This window comes from Ochlerotatus camptorhynchus, unplaced genomic scaffold (assembly GCF_037179485.1).
Source record: "Ochlerotatus camptorhynchus isolate MF236.1 unplaced genomic scaffold, CSIRO-AGI_Acam_v1.1 ptg000361l, whole genome shotgun sequence".
Lineage (NCBI taxonomy): Eukaryota > Metazoa > Arthropoda > Insecta > Diptera > Culicidae > Ochlerotatus > Ochlerotatus camptorhynchus.
In genome coordinates this window covers 2832516-2853617 of record NW_027040849.1, presented here as the reverse complement: position 1 = coordinate 2853617, position 21102 = coordinate 2832516, and the positions used below count along the sequence as shown (strand labels likewise).

Here is a 21102-nt window from a genome sequence, read left to right as displayed (position 1 = left end):
ATAGTCAGAACTGAATTTTGAGTGAAACGGCTAGGTAATTGTTGATGAGTTATTTCCACTCATTCCCATAAAATCCAACATATAGAAAAATGAGTCAAAAATACACAAATGGGCAATCATTTCGTTTCCTTTCTTTTTTTTCTTTAAGATTAATAAACCAAAAACTGAAAGAAAAAAATAAATTTTAATCAAGCATTTTTATTTTATAGCAAACAGAATGCAAAACAATTACCTCTCAATTGCGGTACGTTTCCGCATCCACGGAGGCTGTAATTTGCTCCATTTTCGAATGATTTCTTTCGAAATTTTAAACTTTTTTTCTACGACGGAAAGGCAAACTTCATATTTTTTCATTATCACAACGTCACTTTATTTTATTTTTTGAGTCAATAAATGGGCTGAAACTCAAAATTGAGATTCACCTTTATTGATTTATTGTTCAGTCAATGTTACTCAAATTAACAAATCACAACTACAGGGCTGTTACAAGATTTTCTAAATTTGATCCGCGAAATCCACGATTTCTCAAAAGAAATCCGCGACTTCAAATACTAATCCGCGTCAAAAAAAACTGTTTTCATAGCCTATTGTATACTACTACATGGCATTTCAAGCTTATTGCTTATAGCATATTAGATTTTTGCCTTAGTGTTCTTTGAAGTACTTTCACATTTTAATTGAGAGCTTTCTATGCCTGTACCACCCTACGCCCAAGGAAGTAGAGAAATTTTCCAACACGAAAAATTAATAGACCGGACGGGAATAGAACTCAGTCGCCTCCAGCATGGACTTGCTTTGTAGCTGCACCTTTACCGACTGAGCTAAAGGAGTATCGTGTGTAACCTTTGAATTTAAAAAAAAAATAATAACATTGATGATACAATGTTAGTTAGTTATTTATGTATAGTATAAATTCTGAGTAATTAGTGAACATAATAAAACACCCTTGCATCCTGAGGTTCTATCGAATAATACCGGCATAGATTTGACAAAACATTATTAAAGAAAATTAATGCATTTTCATTTGAAATGAAATTTTTTTTTTGAAAATTAATCAGAGACGTATTTTGCTGTCCTAAATGTTGTAGTTAATTTAGCTCTAGTTTTCTCAATTTTTTACCGATTCAAACCAAACACCCTGCACATAATCGAAAAATTACCAAAGTTTCATAAATCACGCTTGTTGGTCACGTCGCGGTTGTGTATTTACACGGATATTCCTTGGGTTCTGCCCAATGGTATTTCATGATATTTTTTTTTATTTCTAATATGAACCTAGCACTTTTCGTTGTCAAATCATAACCGAATCGTATAAATGTGACTTTGTGGATCATGCACGACTCATTACTGTGTATACCGGAAATTATAGGTTTTCCAAATCGTCCAGGACATCAGTTGATTTGTTGTACTAGATCAACCAAGACTGCAATAATGTCTGTATCGAAATATGTCCAATCAGATTCAAAGTGTCTATATGGATCATGCATGATCTATTTCCGAGTAAACCAGATTTTCAAGGTTCTTCAAATCGTCCTGGAGTTCACTAGATCAAACGAGATTGGGACAATGTCTTTTGTATCGAAATATTTCCAGACAGATGCACAGTGTCTATGTGGATCATGCATGAACTATTGTCATGTATACCAGATGTTTTAAGTACTCCAAATCGTTCTGGGCCTAGTCACGGTATTACTAAGCCGGAGGCGGCGGGTTCGATTCCCGGTCCGGTCGAGGGAATCTTTCGGGCTGGAAATTTTCACGACTTCCCTGGGCATAGAGTATAATTGTGTTTGCCACACAATATACAAATTCATGCATTGGTATTGGCATCGAAAGCTCTCAATTAATAACTTTAGGAGTGCATTTAGAACACTAAATTGAGAGCATGCAATAAGCTAATATGTACTAATCAATAAGCTTGAAATGCGAATAAGAAGAAGAAGAAATCGTTCTGGAGTTCAGATGATTTATTCAACTAGATAAACCAGTGGCGTCGCGTAGCCTCACTTTTTACCTGTTCAACCACTTTGAAAACGTTATTTAGAGCCATATTTAAATTCAAATCGGCCTCAAAATACACAGGGTATTCTAGTTTCACTAATTTGTATCGATTCAAAGCAATATCTTTTTATTTGTTTACGTTTTGAGAGTTGTTGAACAGGTAGATTGAGGTTAGGGCGACGCCACTGAGATAAACCATGACTGGGATGAAGTCTGTAGCATCAAAATATGTCCAAACAGATTCATAGTGTCTATATGGATAATGTTTGATTATTTCCACGTATACCAGATGATCTAGGTTCTCCAAATCGTCCTGCAGTTCAGATGATTTGTTTTACTAGATCAACAAAGAATAGGATAATATCTGTAGTATCGAATATCGATTTGGAAATCCTAAAACATTTGGCATGATCCACATAGACACTGCAAATTTGTTTGGGCATATTTCGATACTACAGATATTGAATTAGTCTTGGGTGATCTAGTAGAAAAATAACCTGATCTACAGAATGATTTCAGAACCTATAACATCTTGTATACGTAGGTCGTATAGGTCGGGTACAATCCACATAAACACTATGAATCTGTTTGGACATATTTCGATTCTACAGACATTATTGCAGTCTTGGTTGATATAGTAGAACAAATCAACTGAACTCCAGAATGATTTGGAGAACCTAGAATATCCGGTATACATGGCAATTACTTGCTTATATACGATTCGTTTATGATTTGACAACGAACATTTCTATGTTCATATTGGAAAAAAAGGAAAATGTCTCACATTGGACATACCTCAGGGAATTTCCGTGTGAACCGGGTGTGACTTATGGAATTGAGATCATTTCTCGATTATTTACAGGGTGTTTGGTTTGAACCGGTAAAAAATTGAGAGCCAAATGAACAACAAAATTGATGACAGCAAAATAATCCGGGACGGAAAGGTTACAATGAATTCCACATTTTTTGTTACAGCACATGAGTCCCTTCGCGACATCATTTAATGTTTCCGCGATTTTCGCGACTGAAAGTTCAAATCCGCGACAAATCCGCGAAAATCGCGAAATCCGCGAAATTCGCGAAATCCGCGCCTGTTGTAACAGCCCTGCAACTACTCGTAATTTGACGTTTCAAAAGTAGTTATGAAAATGCGTACGTCTGACTCATTTTTGAGTAACCTCAAAGGAGCGTACATGAGGCAATGATTGTCATTTCGTTTTTTGACGTTTGTTCGTACTTTCTCTATCTAGCACACAGGTATCAGAGACGTTGATAGAGACGCGCGAGGAAAATTTCTGTCAAAGCAGCAACACGGTTTTTGAGGGATCTTTTGGCAATGTCACTGGCAACCATGTTTCTTCGAATGGCTTCAAATGGCTTTCATGCAGTGCCGCAATGTTGTTGGGGAAATTTGAACGTTCGACCGGCACTGAATAAAAATGAAGTGCGGGGCAACATTTTACAAAACTAATGCGAAGACGAGAGATGACAGTCGCTCCATGACATTATAACTTTTGTCATATTTTACTGTTTTGCTTGCAGCGCAATCATTTTTATTACCATAAAACTAAATGAAACGTTTCGATTGTAAATTGTTTTTTATCACTAATAAATGTTGTATTTAATTGAATCAACAATAAATAAATAAATAACAGATATAAAATTTTAATGAAAATAATTAAACACTTTTTTCATCATTAGGAATTGAGCGAACAGTAAACGTAATGATTAGTTTTTCCCAGCCTTCACTCAAGTTAGATCCGTTTTTTTTTTAAATAACAAAAGTTTATTTTCAGCTCGTTGAATATTTGAATATGTGACATCATTAGATTTACATAATAATAATACGTTTTTTTTCAGTTTTCATTCATGCGGGATGTATGGATTTTAATTATCTATGCTTGCTTTCAGCTCTTCGATGATGAAACACCTCTAGGATTATATTATAATAATTCATTTATATTATTGAACTTTGAATTTATTTTATATTATAAATATTCACTTTTTCAGCTTAGAGATGAACTAGCCTACAGAAGTTAAAGTAAAGTTAATGTAAAGTTAAACTAAAATTAAAGTTAAGTTAAAGTTAAGTTAAAGTTAAGTTAAAGTTAAGTTAAAGTTAAGTTAAAGTTAAGTTAAAGTTAAGTTAAAGTTAAGTTAAAGTTAAGTTAAAGTTAAGTTAAAGTTAAGTTAAAGTTAAGTTAAAGTTAAGTTAAAGTTAAGTTAAAGTTAAGTTAAAGTTAAGTTAAAGTTAAGTTAAAGTTAAGTTAAAGTTAAGTTAAAGTTAAGTTAAAGTTAAGTTAAAGTTAAGTAAAGTAAAGTTAAAGTTAAGTTAAAGTTAAGTTAAAGTTAAGTTAAATATCATTTTATATTCTGTTTATACTCACGGGTGCGTGTGTGTGCGTGTGTGTGTTTTTGTGTGCGTGTGTGTGTTTTTGTGTTTGTGTACCTATCATAAATCACTACAATCAGGATTAGTTTACCAAAAACGATCCCTGCTGCTGCAAACCTTTCCCCACATCCAACATCCCAGTGATTTCTCGTGGAAGCGCAGAGAATTTCTCGGTTTCCTTCACAGCGAGTATCACGTCAACACATTCCTTCCCATTCCCTATTGGACCTGCATTCGGACACGGCCGGCGCTGGTATTGCTAAATATTAGATCTTCAGTTTTTACACATTGAGGATGAATGTTAGTCCCAAACATCATCTGTTGGTTCTCTGTGTAATTGCAGCTGATCTGGCAATAACAGAGTAGCAACCGTGGGCGGTCAATAATGCTAATGCTAATGCTAGGAATTGAGCGAACAGTAATGTTTATTTACTTTGCTCGTTTGGTTCAGCGTTTGACGGTTCGTTTGGTTCTTCCTGCTTCAGCCTATGCGTGTTTGACTGACAGGGATTAATCGGATGAATCCTTTTTTTTCATTCCTTCTCGCAATTGTTCGCAGCGTTGCCAGGTCATTTTCAAAAAAATCAGGACCAGTTAAAATATAAAATCTGTAAAAATCTGGAATGCTCTAAAAAGACCTGTTTTTAACATAATGCTATTGAAATCAAACGGATGTGCATATATCCCGTAAAAATCGGTCAGATAATCATCTGGAATTTATTCAAAGTACCAGAATGTTTATGAATTACATGTCTAAATAAATTATATCAAGCAAATAACTTGTTAGCATCAAAAAGTTAGTAAAAGTATTGGCACTATGTTCAAAAAAGTTTAAATATCCTTTACACATAATTTCAAATTTGAGTTAAATTTTGGGTAAAATACTGCAGAAAATTTGTTTAAACTGAAACTTTTTTTAAAAGTATGAGAAGCAAAGAATCAAGCAACTTTGATGAAATGGATTTTTTTTATAATAGTCGGTGCAGTCCTTACTAATTGATGCAGTACCAGAATATGTCTGAAAGATTTTATTAGTTCTAAATAATTCTAATATTACCCTGAGGCTAGTCAGACACCCATTTTATGAAAAATTCACCTGGCTGAAGTGAGAACCAAAGCCTCACATGGTGGTACTTACGCACATTTTACCTAAACTACGGGTAATTCCACGCATGACCATTACGAATTATTTTATGCCAAAAAGTTCCCTTTGAATCATCCTAGGATTCCATCATACTTCTTTTCTGGAGTCCCCTAAAATAATCTTGATGATCTCCAAAAATTGTCAACAGCATTCAAGGAGTTATCAGAAAAACTCTCTTGGTACGCATTATCTCTTGTTATCTCTTATACCTCGTTCACATTACAGCGTATATCACGTGATATACGCTGTCTTGCAATGAGCACTCATACATCTAGTTTTCACTGGAAATCCTATGTATGAGTGCTCATTGCAAGACAGCCTATATTACGTGATATAAGCTGTAATGTGAACGGGGTATTAGATATCATTCTACAATTCCATAATTTCCTCAAACTGGTAATAATTCTCAACAATTCGCATTATTTTGTCTCCATTTTTTCCCTTAGAAAATTGTTAAAAATTTCACTCTTTAGAATGACCGCCACACTCTTTCTTAAAATTTAATTAAAATGAATCTCCCTAGAAACCTTGGACAGAATTCCATTGGAATTATTCTCACGATTCGCATCAGCATGCTCATTGTATTCCTCCCAGATTTCCTTACATATGTTCCCAGCAATTCTTTGAATTTGCCATCAACTTAAGGAACGTATCATCTTAAGCATTTTCTATGATTTCTATTCCGAGTTATATTTAATTTCTTGACAAAATCGCCAAGCAATTGTCATCAGAGCTATGGAACTCTACTCAGAATAAACTTGAAATCCTCCTATGATTTCACAAGGAATTCACTTCACACTATACTTACAAGTTATGAAATTCTAGGGCAATTCAAAATTCGAAAGTAATTCAGACTGCTAACTCAATATTCACAAGTGCATACTTCAAAAATGCCTTTAATTTTAAATTTAATTCTTAAATTAATTACTCCAAAATCTCAAAAACGTACTTCAAAGTCCTGGTAGTTGTCTAGATGCAAAAGCCTTGCTTATTTTTCCAAAGCTCAATTTATTGTTATCTTGGACAATCTTCGATTTCTCTAAATTAATGAAAATTCCTCCATATTGAAATTTTAATTTTCTAGTCCAGGATTCCAAAAAATAAATTATAGCCAAAATCAAAACAAAAAATTCCAAATAAGAAAGGCCCGATATTTTAAAAAATTGAGTGTTTTTTCAGCCAATAATCTTTAAGAAATGTCTCAATTTTCATGATTCTGCAACCCATTAACATGCAAACATGTTGTAACAATTCCATGTACGATGTTGCAATAATTTCCAACGTTGATGACCTTTAATAATTAAAGTAGCAAGTTTAACTTATTATTTTTTTTTATTAGAGAGTAAAACAATTGCAGTGATATTTTTGAAGCAATTTGTTTAAACAATCTGGGAAAATCTGGAAAATATTTAAAAAATCTGGGAATACACGTGGTCTGTCTGTGTATCTGGCAAGACGACTGAATATCTGGATAATCCAGATAAATCTGGAATACTGGCAACGCTGCTTGTTCGAGATAGTGTTTTGGTGCGCTGATCAAACGTCCAAAATCTCAGTTTAGTGGTTTCGTCTCGATGAGCGAGATTTAAAGGTGAGGCAGAAGGAAACTAGCTGACTCTTTCTTTCTCTCGATCCCACAAAAACACCGGATGAATAAAACAGTGGACTAGAGTTTCCTTTTGTCTTACCTATAGATCCTGCGCATTACGTCATACCCGAACAACGTTGTAGATGGAGATATTATTTGGTGCAAGCAATGTAAATATTTACTTTATTTGACAAAACCCAGGTAATCATGACATTTGATTATTGAAAACAATTTTAATGAATAAAGAGACCTACGGCTGTCATGATTACCTGAGATTTGTCAAATAATGTACATATTTACACCGATTGCATCGTAGAATTCTATGCTTTTGGAAAATTAGAAAGCTGCAGTATCCTTGGTTCGCAAGGTATTGTGTGTGCCCGCTACCAGCACGCCAAGTGAACGAGTTTTTAACATAGCTGGGCTGACGGTATCTGCATGTCGGTCATGCATCCGCCCTTAATGTCGATAAAACAATCTTTATTCATGACAATTACAGCATTAGCAAAAATAGAGGATCGACTTTTATTTTTAATCTCTTACAAGTTGTGCGGGATTCTACGTATATCCGAAAGATATCATCTTCAAAAACATAAACAAAAAGTTACATGACTACAATGCGTGTAGATTCAGATATGTATCAGAGTAATAAAAGCATATAATTTATCGCTATCAACATATTAATAACGTAACAAAATAATTCCTAGGGCCCATTAAAATGTTACTTAATGCAACAGATTGCATTTAAATACCTACTATCCACCCCTACATAACGTACTTTTCTTATACTTAATAAAAGGGTTGTAACACTTTGCCATACGACTCCAACCCCTGCAATTTTAACAAGGACTTAACATACTTTCCTAAACCAATTCCGCATGCACGGCCAATGAAAACGCCTCAAATTTGAGTAAGAGTTACTCATATTTGAGTTCAGTTTACTTAAATTCGCGAAAACGTAGGTCACTCCGAGGGGGGCGACACATCTAAATCTCAATTCTAGATGCTCAAAAAATCTCACAATAGCGAATCAATCTTCGAAAAATCATCTTTCATTTCTCGCATCTACTTGCATCGTGCTACATCTTTTTGCAGGAAATCTTCAAAATCGACAAAAATCTTCCTTCTACCTACTCAGCGTGCGTGCAGCTAGTCACAGCAAAACACAATCTTTTCTGCATCGTAGATAGAGTCGTCCCCCTCGGGTCACTCATAGAATGAGTAAATTTTCCGACGTTTTTCCGAGGAAAACTTCTTGAATATGAGGAAAACTAATTCTGGTTTTAGACTGTCTACTAGTACACTTCTAACCTGTTTAGAATTTTCTTAAAATTTTCCCCATATTCGAGAAGTCCCGGGAAAGTGCCGGAAAATTTACTCATACTATGCGTGACCTAAATTGTAGCGGTTTTGAGTAATCTGAACTCAAATGTGGGTAGCATTTTTTGTCCATGTGCGATTGGTTTGGAAAGTATTTTTTCCTAAATCATTAAAAATAAACTCACGCCGACCAACGCCGCTATATCCGAGCAGGAAAAAATAACTTATTAGTACCAAATTCAGGTATGAGAATAGCATAACTGGCAACCTAAATATGGTATTAGTGAGGCTGACATAAGAGGTAAAATACCAAAAATAATACCCCAAAAATGTTCTTCGAATAACGAACTAATAAATAATTTAGTTATTACAATAACAAACGGATAGCAGACGCTCTTTTAGACGCCAGAATACCAAATTTGTTATTTTGAAGGTCTTCTAATACCAATTCAATAACTCTTTTAGGTGTTATTGTTTAAAAACTGAAAGATTACATTTTGTTGATTTGGTATTTATTTCATATTTTACAAAAAAAAATTGATAACTGAATAATATCAAAATAAGGTTTTATACCACAAGCATACCAAAATCTGCTATCATACCACATTAAGATATTCATTTTTTATCGATTAGCTATCGGTTCCTGCTCGGGTACGTCGTCGCCGCCGAAAATATTTTGATCGGCGCACGTCAAAATGCTACGAAATCCCAAAAATTTCCACAAAGTTTGCTGCACTTCTACGCTTCTCGTAGATTTTCCAGAAAGTTCCACGTATGGAATGTCATGAACTTGTGCGTAATTCCCTGAACTGTTCCAAGCCCATGAGGCTTCAAAAAAATGTCCTGATATGATATGAAGATCCCCGAACAATAATGAGGTTCCCTGAAATTAAAAAGCGTTTAACTTCTACGAAGATCCCAACACTTAAATAAATTTCCCACTTTTACGCAGTTTTCTGAACTTTTCCAAAGCTCCCTGAGTTTCTAGGATTTTTTTATGAAGCTCTATGATGTTCCCAGAGTTTCTACTAAGTTTAGTATGATATAAATATAACACTCAGCTAGTATAGTATAAATGCTCGACATTGTTTCTTCTAGTCTTTACATTAGCGAAGACAACAAATCAAGAAGACTGGCAACTCTTCCATTTTCTCATACGAACGCTATGAGACAGGTACAATCGCGTCATCTGCCGCTCAAAGGTAAATTCTTCGAACGAATTTGATAGCAAAGATTACATCCTCAGAAGAAAGGTTTGTGTATTTGCTCATTTTTCTATGCGTTGCTTCCACCTTCACTCAAGCGCAGCGCTATTGTATCTGTCGCTTGGATTCTGGCAAAGTTGCCAGTCTTCTTGATATGATGTCTTTGACATTAGGAAAAGTAGACATTCATAAAAATAAATTAAAATAAACTGATTGACAAAATACCGGTGTATGAAAAACACCCAAAATTCCTGGAGGGGACCTAAATAATTCTGCAGGGGGCCTGACCCCCTTGGCACCCCATTAGCTACGCCAATGTGCACTGCATTGTTCGTGATCGTGGCATCGATTAGTGTGTTGTTAATTGTGAATCTTAAGTGATATGTGTACAACTTTCGAGTCATTTCACAAGTCACAAGTGACGAAAGCGTTTTTCTAACACGGTGACAAATAAGTGAGTAACGGTTAGAAAATATTGTTTGAATCGAATGATCCATAGGGGTTTTGATCTAATTTCCGTCCTACTAAGCACAACCCGCGTTTTACCTCTCTTTTTTGAACGGGTCTGAACAAAAAATGGAATATTTCTGTCAAATATGACTTCTAATTTTATTTACCTTTCCATACGTACCGTTGGATTTGATAAAGAGTCGCAAATTGTCGAGATATGGTTTAAAATCTAATACTGCTTCTTGATTCTAAATTCGTCCTACATGTTTCAATTCCGTCCAAACGCATTGAAACGCCATTAGATTTTCTTCGTCCTACGGATAAACGTAGAAAAAGGGGATTCGCTAGGAGCGCTTCATACGCTATTCATACAATGCGCTCTAATAGGATTTATGTTGTAGCTAATGAACTAACACATCGGAACAAACCTATTATTGATTTGTGCACGGTGAAATCATTGATATTATTGATCTTTTCTGATCGATAGAACGGAATGGGCGATTACGACAAAGTAGCGCTCTACCCTAGGCCAACATTAGAGATGCTCGCATTTTAAAACAACTTTGGGCGCACTCAATTCTGGTTTAGGCGATTTTTTCGTTCGTATTTGGATCGTGTGATCTTAAATTGCAACCAAATTAATGAAACTTGTTTCAAAAAATCAGAAAAAAAATTAAAGACAAATATGTTTGTATTGACATTTCTTTACTCATCCTAAATGATGACATAATCGAAAAAACAAATTAAAATCGCGTAAAAACAGAATCGAGTGTCGATATATCAACTTAACTTAAATTGAAAAACTAAACAAATTCAACTCACGTGTCCGGTTCTACGTCCCCGTTCGGCGCTCGCGGCCTCCGGATCTTGATGTGTTTGTTCAGGAACTTGAGCTTATCGAGCAGTGGCCACTCGCTACAGTTGACCCCGTTCTTCATGATCCGCCGCTCGACGGTGAATCGACAGCGGAAGTACGTCATCCGCTTCTTGCACTGGTCCACGTTCATCTCGCAGAGTCGGCTCAGCTCCCGCCAGGCCTTCTCCTTCTTCGACTGGAACTTGTAGTGCGGGTGACTCTTGTCGTACAGCACCGGCATCCGGCGATAATATTCGCATAGCTTTTCATCTTTCTGAAAAAAGGTGAGACAGAGATAGGATTACTTAGTACGCACGGTATTACGAGCAAGGGGGTTCGTTTAAAAACCTCTAGGACATCAACGAAAGCAAATTCGTCCTTGGGTTGACCATTGATCATGGGACTGAGACTGGTCGTGACGAGTTGCTGCTCCAGAAAAACAGCCGGATATTCCATCATTTAGAAGTGTTCTCATAAAACTCGCAAACAACTTAACAGAAAAAAAAGTGTGTCAACAAACAGCCACGCAGCGTTACAAAGCAAATCGCGTTGGGAGGCGAAAATTTTTAAGCTAAAAAAGTCAAGTGAAAACGTACGCATACGTTTTCGTCGAAGGCGCGCACATACCAACCAACAAAGTAAAGAAACGATAAAGCAAACAAATGGAAATTATTCTTTGGTTGGTTTAATTAAATAAGAGAAAAAAGTAACATTAGCATTCGCGATTGTAGGTTAGTTTATTATATATAACGAACGAGGCCAGGCGGGCGCGAAGAATGAAAGACTCTTTTTATAGCACTTTTAAACAATCTACGCGCGCGATGTCAACAAACCGCGTGGCACAATGATGCGTCGTACACAGAGAGAATGATTTCCGTTGTTGTCAGCGGCACCGATCGAAGCAACCCATACGACCGCACTGTTGCACAGACTTGACTGAATTAAAGTTCAACCTCGAGTTGTGTAATTTCATGAAACCGTTCAATTTTCTTCGGCTTCTAATCTAGATCTAACATCGGAATCGAAAATAAGTGAACTAAATATGTTCAGTTCCTCTCATGTGGTTTGCTCCCCACATTATAAAGCACTGTGAATGAGGAGACAAGCTAGTCATGTAAACATCTATAACAAACAACTAGATATGTGTGCGACTTCGACTGCTTCTATCTGTTCTATTCTCTCAGTAGTGTACCACAAACCGACGATTTTATTTTTCCGATCGATAATATTATTTCAGTTAGCAACTTCTTCTCCACTATATTTGTTCGACACTTTTCAAAGACTAGAAGTAGACTGACTGAAGTTATATTATATCTCGTTCGTAAACCGTTTCCCTACACTCGGGGACCCGACTGTGAACACTCCCGGGCTGTATAGTATTATAATAATAAAAGAGTCTCGGCACTTCTACTATAGCCGGCAGTTCGTTCGCTCTTTTGAATTTTATTGTTTGTTTAATCTTTTTTACCTTCTTCTATTTCTGTTCGTTTGTTATTATACTTTGGTTGTATTTTTCAACCCTCCTGCCTTGGGCTGATAATACCTTCCAATGGCCTCTGCCTGACACATGCACACACAAGTCGTAACTTTTCATATTCGTTTCAATGTGTGTAAAATAAACAATGACGGTCATTAAGTTTAATATATTTCCATACTCATCCGAGTATTTAGTTGACAAAAGAGTTTAAACAACGCATCGAAAATTATCTAGGCAGGCCGAATAAACTGTGCGTAGCCGTAGCAGGCTTTTGTTTTTTTGAACCTTAACTAGGGCAGGCAACTAGATGCGAAACATTTTTCCAACCATCACCACCATCATCATAAATACATGATACAATTAATACATATACTGGTATTTAATTGATGTCGTTTTGAAAATGTTATCTACCCTTCTTTATTATTGGTTGGCAACCGCATCATCTTTTTGCACCTCTCAGGCGGCCAGTTAGGTACGTCGTAGAGGTACCCTCTCGGTCTCTGAGGGAAATCTTGAAACATTTCTCCGGGATTTGCAAACTGCGACTGCGCAGACTTTTTATTAATTTATAAATTTATTTCTATTTTATTGCTGTTATATTCAACTCACTCTGTTCTCGGTGTTTTCGCTCTAAAAAGAAGCTTCCACTTTTAGAAGACTAGGAGTAACTTTTAACGAGTGGAAAAGCGATATGTTTTACTATGGCAGAGCTTTTTGCACTCTGCACAGGTTCCGTGCGACATTTATATGCGTATCAGCTAGGAATCTGGCGCATGATGAAAAGGGTTGCAAGTAAGAGGGATGAGGGCAGGAAAGGATGTTTACTTGGACTGAATTGCATGGCCAATGAACATGAACAGAATGAATTGCAAATCTATTAGAAAACGTTCCCTTCACATACATGTATTTAGGTTAGATATAGGAAAGCGGCAAACAACTGTGCCATGCTTTCGTTTAAGATAGAGAAAAGAACGTTTAATGAATAAGGCATTCGGTTCGAGAAGTGTATGCTATATTTGTGTGTAGATTTCTATGTTGATGGAATTAAGTTTCTGGCATTACACATGCATATTATGCTGGCACTGGTGGTTGGATTTTGCTTATTTTGTTGTTAAGAATGATTGTATTATTGTACTTGGTGTGCGTTTTTACTTAGAATATAGATGAAAAGTAATGCAAATATGAATATTAACTGCTTTTTATGAAAAAAAAGGTTGCATTTCATAACATACAGCCACTAACAGACGACAGAAAAATGACAAAAGCTCTGGAGTAGGATTGTACATACTTCCGGCGCCCAGAACAAAATCTAAAGGAAGGGCTATACCGAGAGTTCCATGGAGATTAATGATATGCGGAGGTTTTCTATCATCGGCTATTGCAGATTCAATGTACCGTTTAAAGGTGCCGCCACACGGCGCATGCTATGTATGTTATTCATGAAACTTAAAACTCTACGTTTTTTTTCAAAACCATTCATTGACATCTTTATTGATATGAATTCGAAGTTGTGATCGGAAAATTGACTCTTGGGTCCACGAAATGGCCTTCCAGAGGATCAAAATCATCCTATAAAGAGGTAAACACATGAAACTAATCCTAGAGCTCTTCTCATCGTTCGAAATCACTCAAGCCGTATTTAGGAAGACAGTTTCTTCGTATTTTTTGGCCAATTAATAATCAATAATATTTTATTAATTATACCCAAATTAATTGGGTATAATAATCAATTTTAATCAATTTTGCTTAAGTTATCAATATTTTGTCTCTTATTTATACTTATTTTAAACAAGCAGGTTAGGGTGGCCCCTAGAAAATCGGCTTTCTTAAAATATCATTTTATAAGTTCATTTCTGTAAGAAACTTTGTTTTAAATACTTTCATAACTTTTTATGACGCATATTTTTGCTGAAGCAACTAAGTTGATATCTCCTTTATTTGGAAGGTTATGGCTAGTTTTTGGTAAAAAAATGACTTTTTTAAATAAAATAAAAAACTTAAAACAAAAAACGCTCTCACCGTTTTTCCACCAAAAATGAAAAAAAAAACACGATCTTTCAAATGAAATCTAAAGTTTGGAAACTGGTTTGCTCATTTTAGAGATATTGACAATTCAAAAAAAGAAATCGAAGAATATATCCATTAACTTTCTAATAAACAAAGATAGCAACATGGTTGCGTCATCATAAGTTCTAAATGTATCCAAAACAACGTTTTTACGAGAAATGAACGTATAAAAAGTTATTCAACTAAATCTGTTTTTTAGGGGCTACCCTAACCTGGATGCACTAAATGTCCACAACAGGTACAGCAAAACATCACATAGACGCCCTTATTCACACTAACTACTCAGGGGGTAGAAGGTCAAGAAGAGCCACCGCCGCCAACTAAAGCTGCAAAGCAATGCACATCGCAAAACCCTGACAATAGATCAGCGCACTTCTCATCATCGCGTAAATAAACAGAAATTAAATTTTTCAGTCGCGATGCCACACATTTCTGGTCCGGGAGAAACAATCAAACCACGCCAATTTTGCAAACATGATGAATCATGTTTTCTTTATCGATTCTAAAACTTCTCGGAAAGCGAGAAACCAACACTCACACACGTATAACCGTCCGGGAGGCAGAGTGCCAGCGCTAATCCGGCAAATGTAGCCGAAAACTATGAAAGCGAATGCACGCACAAAACAGAGAACGAACTTAACACACAACCGTATCCAAAGGTGTTAGAAACTCGACTCCCATCTAAAAACTTGTTTAAATATTCGAAGTTTATTCGTCAGGCAAATTTTGGATTTCCTGTTTATAAGAGGATATAAACATTTTATATATTTGTTACATTTGGCTTGAATGCCCTCAATGTGATCTTTAAAAGTGACTATGTGACTACTACTAGGTTTCAAAAAGGAAGCTCTAGGCTTATGTGGAAATATTATAAGTTGAGTTTTGGAAGCGTTGGGAGAAATCTTCGATTTTTGTAAATAAGAAGAGAAAATATCTAAACTTTTCTGCAGTCTGCTGCAAATAACACGAAGACTACTTCCATTAGCGAAATGCCTGTGTCATCAGCGAACAAAGTTTTGTGGCAACCCTGAGGCAAATCAGGGAGGTCCGAAGTGAAAATGTTGAACAATATAGGCCCAAGAATGCTACCCTGAGGAACTCCTGCTCTAACAGGTAGTCGACCAGATTTGGAATTTTGATAATTTACCTGCAGAGTTGCCAGTTAAATAATTTTGAACTAATTTCATAATGTAAAGTGGAAAATTAAACTTTTTCAATTTAGCAATCAAACCTTCATGCCAAACAATGTCGAATGTTTTTTTCTATGTCTAGAAGAGCAACTCCAGTTGAGAAGCCTTCAGATTTGTTCGAACGAATTAAATTGGTAACTCTTAAGAGTTGATGAGTAGATTAATGCCCATGGCGAAATCCAAACTGCTCATCTGCAAAAATTGAGTTCGTATTGATGTAAAGCATCATTCTATTAAAATTATCTTTTCAAAAAGTTTACTTATTGAAGAAAGCAAACTTATTGTACGGTAGCTAGAAGCTTCAGCTGGATTTTTATCCGGCTTCAAAATTGGAACAACTTTTGTTTTCCGTTTATCAGGAAAGTATGCCTAATGGAAACATCTGTTAAATAATTTTACCAAGAAATACAAGGTACTCTCTGGGAGTTTTTTGATGAGGATATAGAAAATTCCATCATCACCTCGATCTTTCATATTATGAAACTTTTTACTAACTGATAACTTTTTAAACTGATTCTCAATAGGACTAGTATGACCCAACTTAAGTTATGGAAACTCTTGAATTGCTTAGCAAGTTTCGGAGCTTTTTCCAAATTTGTGATCAAAATTTTACCATCTTCTTTAAGCGCTGGAATAGGTTTTTGAGGTTTTTTTCAAAATTTTTGCGAGTTTCCAAAAGAGTTTGGAACTCAGGTCTAATTTAGAAACATTATTTTCAAAACTTTTGTTCCTCAGGGCAGAGAATCGTTTTTTAAATTGTTTTTGCAAATTCCGCCAGATAACTTTCATGGCAGGATTGCGTGTTCTTTGATATTGTCTCCTACGGACATTTTTAAGACGGATCAAGAGCTGAAGATCGTCGTATATTATAATTGAAAACCCCAAAAGATCAACATCTACCAATCTCGTCCAGTTTACTTCGTTTTGCATACGCAACATTGATGGTCGTGCTCAGATCGACACCGCATACACTGATTTGAAATCAGCTTTCGATAGAGTTGACCACGGAATATTACTGAAACATCTAGGAAGAATTGGTGTCTCTTCGGATCTTGTTAGCTGGTTTGGATCATACTTTACGGATCGTAGCCTCACCGTTAATATCAGATTTGAATCTTCGGAACAATTGTCAAACTTATCTGGCGTGCCACAGGGTAGCAACCTGGGTCCTTTGTTATTCTCACTCTTCATCAACGAGCTTTCTCTCGCACTACCATCTGGCTGTCGTGTGTTTTACGTCAAAATATACATGATCATTAAAGGTATCGAGGACTGCTATGCTCTACAATTGCTGCTGAATAGTTTTGCTGATTGGTGCACCCGGAACATGCTGACGTTGAGCATCCACAAATGTAACGTTATATCGTTTCATCGCAACTTCAACCCGATTACGTATGATTATTCAATTAATGGTCAGTCCCTTGAGAGTTGTCTTCAAGTTCGTGATCTTGGTGTCATCCTGGATTCAGCGCTGACCTTCCGATCGCACTACAACGATATTATCTGTAGAGCGAACCGACAGCTGGGATTTATGTTCAAAATATCCTGCGAATTTACCGATCCTCTCTGCCTCCGGTCTCTGTACTGCGCACTGGTGCGATCGATTCTGGAATCCAACTCTGTGGTATGGTGCCCGTACCAGTCAACCTGGACTGGTAGGATCGAAGCAATTCAGAGAAAATTTGTGAGATATGCCCTACGACGCCAACGGAACTTTTTGCTGCTTGAGCCCCGCAACTCCTTGTACGGCCTTCATGATCCTGTCCGCTTTATGTCGACTAGGTTCAACGAAGTCTACATCCTCTTCGACTTCAACTCTACTGTGGCAACATTTAAGCGTAGACTGACTGAATTCCATTAATGGATCGAGTGAGATTCGTTATTGTGAAAGGTGAGTAATATTCTATTGCTCCTAAATTGTAACGATTATGCTACCTGTATCCTTTTTTTTTTTTCGATTCACCACTGCCGACAAGGATTGCTTCGGATGATGGATGTCCAATGGAGCTGATAGAATTATATTTTTTTTTTTATGTTTTTGACTACAGTTGATATTTGAAGCCATTATGTTATGTTCACGGATGTGCTTGTTTTGTAATGTTTGTACTGTGTTGTGAAAAGATATGGGGTTTTTACGCCATTTAAATTGGCTTTTCCCCAGTCGTCCTTTGCGTGAGAGGAATCACCACAATTCGTGCATTTAGCTGGCATGCAGCAATTTTTTGTTCCGTGACCCCATCCCTGGCACTTACGGCACTGGGTGAGGTTTTGGAAATTTCCTCCAGTCTTCCTGAAGTGTTCTCACTTCACTCGGACATGGAGCATAAGGCTAGCTTCTTCCAAGGCCTTGAGGTTGTTTAGTTCACTAGACTTGAAGTGAACTAAATAAAAATCATTAGAAATTCCGTTGCGCGAATCGCCAGGACGGGATTTCATTTTTATTTTGATTACTTGGAGTGGCACAACTCCAAGTAATTTTGCCAGTTCATCTTTGATCTGATCCAGGGATTCACCACTGGGCAGTCCTTTCATGACAACCTTGAACGCACGTTCAGTTTTGGTGTCGTAAGTAAAAAATTTATGCTTCTTCTCAGTAAGATACTTGAGAAGACTTTTAAATCCGTCCAAGGTTTCAGCCAATCACCCCGACGTCCAATTTGTAGTGAAAACTTAACTTTCACGAAGTTCAAAAGTTCCATGCGAAGAGCATGGAAATCGGAAGTGGTTATCACAATAGGGGGAATCTTTTCCTTCTTGGCATTAAGCCGGGAAAGTTTACCAGAATTTTTCTTGGATGATGGATCATTCTCATCATCTGTGAGCAAATCAAATTGATTACTCAAATCAATTTCATCAGAAGGGGGATCAAGAGTTTGCCCCTTTCTTTTGCGTTTAGGCGCCATGGCGGCAGTAAATTTTTATCCAAATCGACTTCCAAACAGATTACTATAAGAATCTGAAGGATCGAAGAGGAATTTTCCAAATCGATATCCAAGAAGGATTACCTCGAGTAGGGTCCAAACTAGGATCGAAGAGAAATAAGAGTTGAACAAGGTAGAAATTTTACAGGTTGAGCACTGAAAAGTGCTGTTTAAATTTCTTCCTTCAGCAAAAAGCAAATAGATCCGCACGGCAAGAGAGCACGATGCGGACTGAAAGCATATCATTTAATATTCACTTCTGTATGACTTCTGGATGGCGAGATCAGTTCTAGTGAAAACGCGAAGTGGGAGGATCCCTTGAAACTTCTTCACCTTAAGTATATGTAATGGTAAAGGGGGCACCAATAAGTAATACCCTAGTAGCACACTTGTCAAAAACCGGTTGAGGTAATTTTTATAGGACTCATTTTAGTCACAAACAAGTTGCTGGTTCTTTGTTTGACAGATGTGTGCTGCTTGGGTACCCATCGCTGCAGTCAGTGCAGAATGAGAATTCAGCCGGAATAGTCCTAGAGCTATTGCTGCAGTCTCTTCTTTTGGTGGTTTGAAACAATAGGGTGACCCTCAAAATAATTGATATTCAAAAACTAACTTTTTTTAGTTTTTGATAATAAAGACATACAGTCAAATCTCCATAACTCGAAACTAAAGGCTATGGACCCTATCCCTAATTATCGACTTATAGGATAAACAAAATAGTTTTACTGTTCAGAGTACTACCGAAATGCTCCATTTACTGGAATATCTGGCCTTACTTATACTCATATTAATTCTTAATATAGTGCAAGGATCCATTTCTGGAAGTTCTGAGTAGTTAATTTATAATATTAAGCCAATGTACACAAAACACTCAATAGGGCTGCCAGTCAGGGTGCCTTCAATTCATTTTGGCAAAACAAATGTTTTAAGAAGTTATGGAATAATAAGATATTATTATAATATTTTATTTGTGTAAGCAACAAGAAAAGATTGTGAGGTTTGTGTTTGATATATAAAACCTGCATCAGAAAATTGCTCATTGTGATTCTGTCAAAACTAAATTTGGAGGTTTTATGTATCAAACACAAACTTTACAATCTTTTCTTGTTACTTAGGATTTTATCATTTGGCGATGGATGAATGTATGAAAAATATTGAACTTTTACCGAACAGTATGGAATTTTAATTTTACATATTGATTTCGTATTTTTACCGAATTCAGTAAAAAATCTTGTATGTAACGCAACATTCCCAAAGGATACTGTGAATCGAAGGTTCAGTTTTTCCATAGTAATTTCCATATAAGCTTTAAAGGGCCAATGCGGTTCCAGGTTGCAACCAAATGAGCTCAAATTTTAGAACGATAATCAGACCCCGATTTTTTATCGATTCTTGAGCTGTATGTAGCAAAATAAGTAAAAAAAACCACTCTAATGTTTTAATTTTGAGCAGTTCCAGGCCAAATAGCAAAAAAAGGGATACCCAACAGGGGAGTTTGGTAAAGGAGATGATCAACCCGATTCGTACCTTCATCAAAGTTGACATTTGCTCGCTTTCTACTTTCTATATAGGGGAAATGCAGGTAATGTCGGCCTAAGTGTCCCTAATTTGGGCCCATACATAAATTCAGCAATCGACTAAATTTTCAATAGCAACCAAAAATATCCATTAGTACCGTCCCAATAACGCGTTCATCTACATAAAATTATTGGCAACAGTACGAATCAATTGAAAGTTTCAAACCCTATTCTACCTAGGATCAAAGGTTTACCAAAGATTCACAAACCAGGAAACGAAATGAGGGAGATTATCTCGGCTGAAGGATCCCCCACTCATAAGCTTGCCAAATGGCTAGTGAAGGAATTTCAAAATATGCCTAAACCCTTTTCCACTCGCTCAGTTAACAGCACACAGGAATTCGCAAGTCAGCTTCAGGCATCAGGAGAGATTCGGGAAGATGAAGTCATGGTTTCATTTGATGTCACAGCACTTTTTCCGAGTGTACCAGTAAAGGAAGCCATCAGCCTTTTAGAGGACTGGCTTCTGAAGCAACGTGAGGATTCTACTTGGAAAAACAAAGTTCGGTCATATCTCAAGCTTACTCGTCTTTGTATGGAGGAAAATTATTTCATTTTCAGAGGAAATTTCTACAAACAAACTAAAGGCGCTCCTATGGGCAATCCGCTTTCTCCATTTTTATGTGAATTGTTCATGGCTAACCTAGAAAATACTCTGGAGGATAGGAATTTGTTGCCCAAATGTTGGTATAGGTACGTGGATGACATCTTTAGCATTGTCAAAAGGGAAGATTTATCAAAAACTTTGGAGGCCATAAGCAACGTTCACAAGGACATCAAATTTACTCACGAAGAAGAGAGAGACGGTAAACTCCCCTTCTTAGATCTTCTCATCATCAGGGAAACGTCTTCGTTCAATTTCGAAATCTATAGGAAACCAACAAACACAAAGAGAGTAATACCAAGCACTTCAA

The 21102-nt window shown here is 36.5% G+C and overlaps 1 protein-coding gene across 3 annotated transcripts in view; it reads right to left on the bottom strand.

Moving 5' to 3' along the window:
* The window catches only part of LOC135709481 (putative mediator of RNA polymerase II transcription subunit 26), an 86136-nt gene that overhangs the window by 4556 nt on the left and 60478 nt on the right, over positions 1-21102 (bottom strand). Inside the window, exons 1-3 of one of the 3 annotated variants that reach the window (XM_065231848.1) lie at positions 12156-12234; positions 11305-11446; positions 10923-11230 (exon numbers count right to left, since the gene is read on the bottom strand). In XM_065231848.1, the coding sequence (XP_065087920.1) occupies positions 10923-11230; positions 11305-11415 (419 nt within the window). In that variant the 5' untranslated portion in view covers positions 11416-11446; positions 12156-12234. Of the gene's footprint in view, positions 1-10922; positions 11231-11304; positions 12235-21102 lie in introns of those variants that run through there. The other 2 variants (XM_065231847.1, XM_065231846.1) reach the window with 2 other exon arrangements.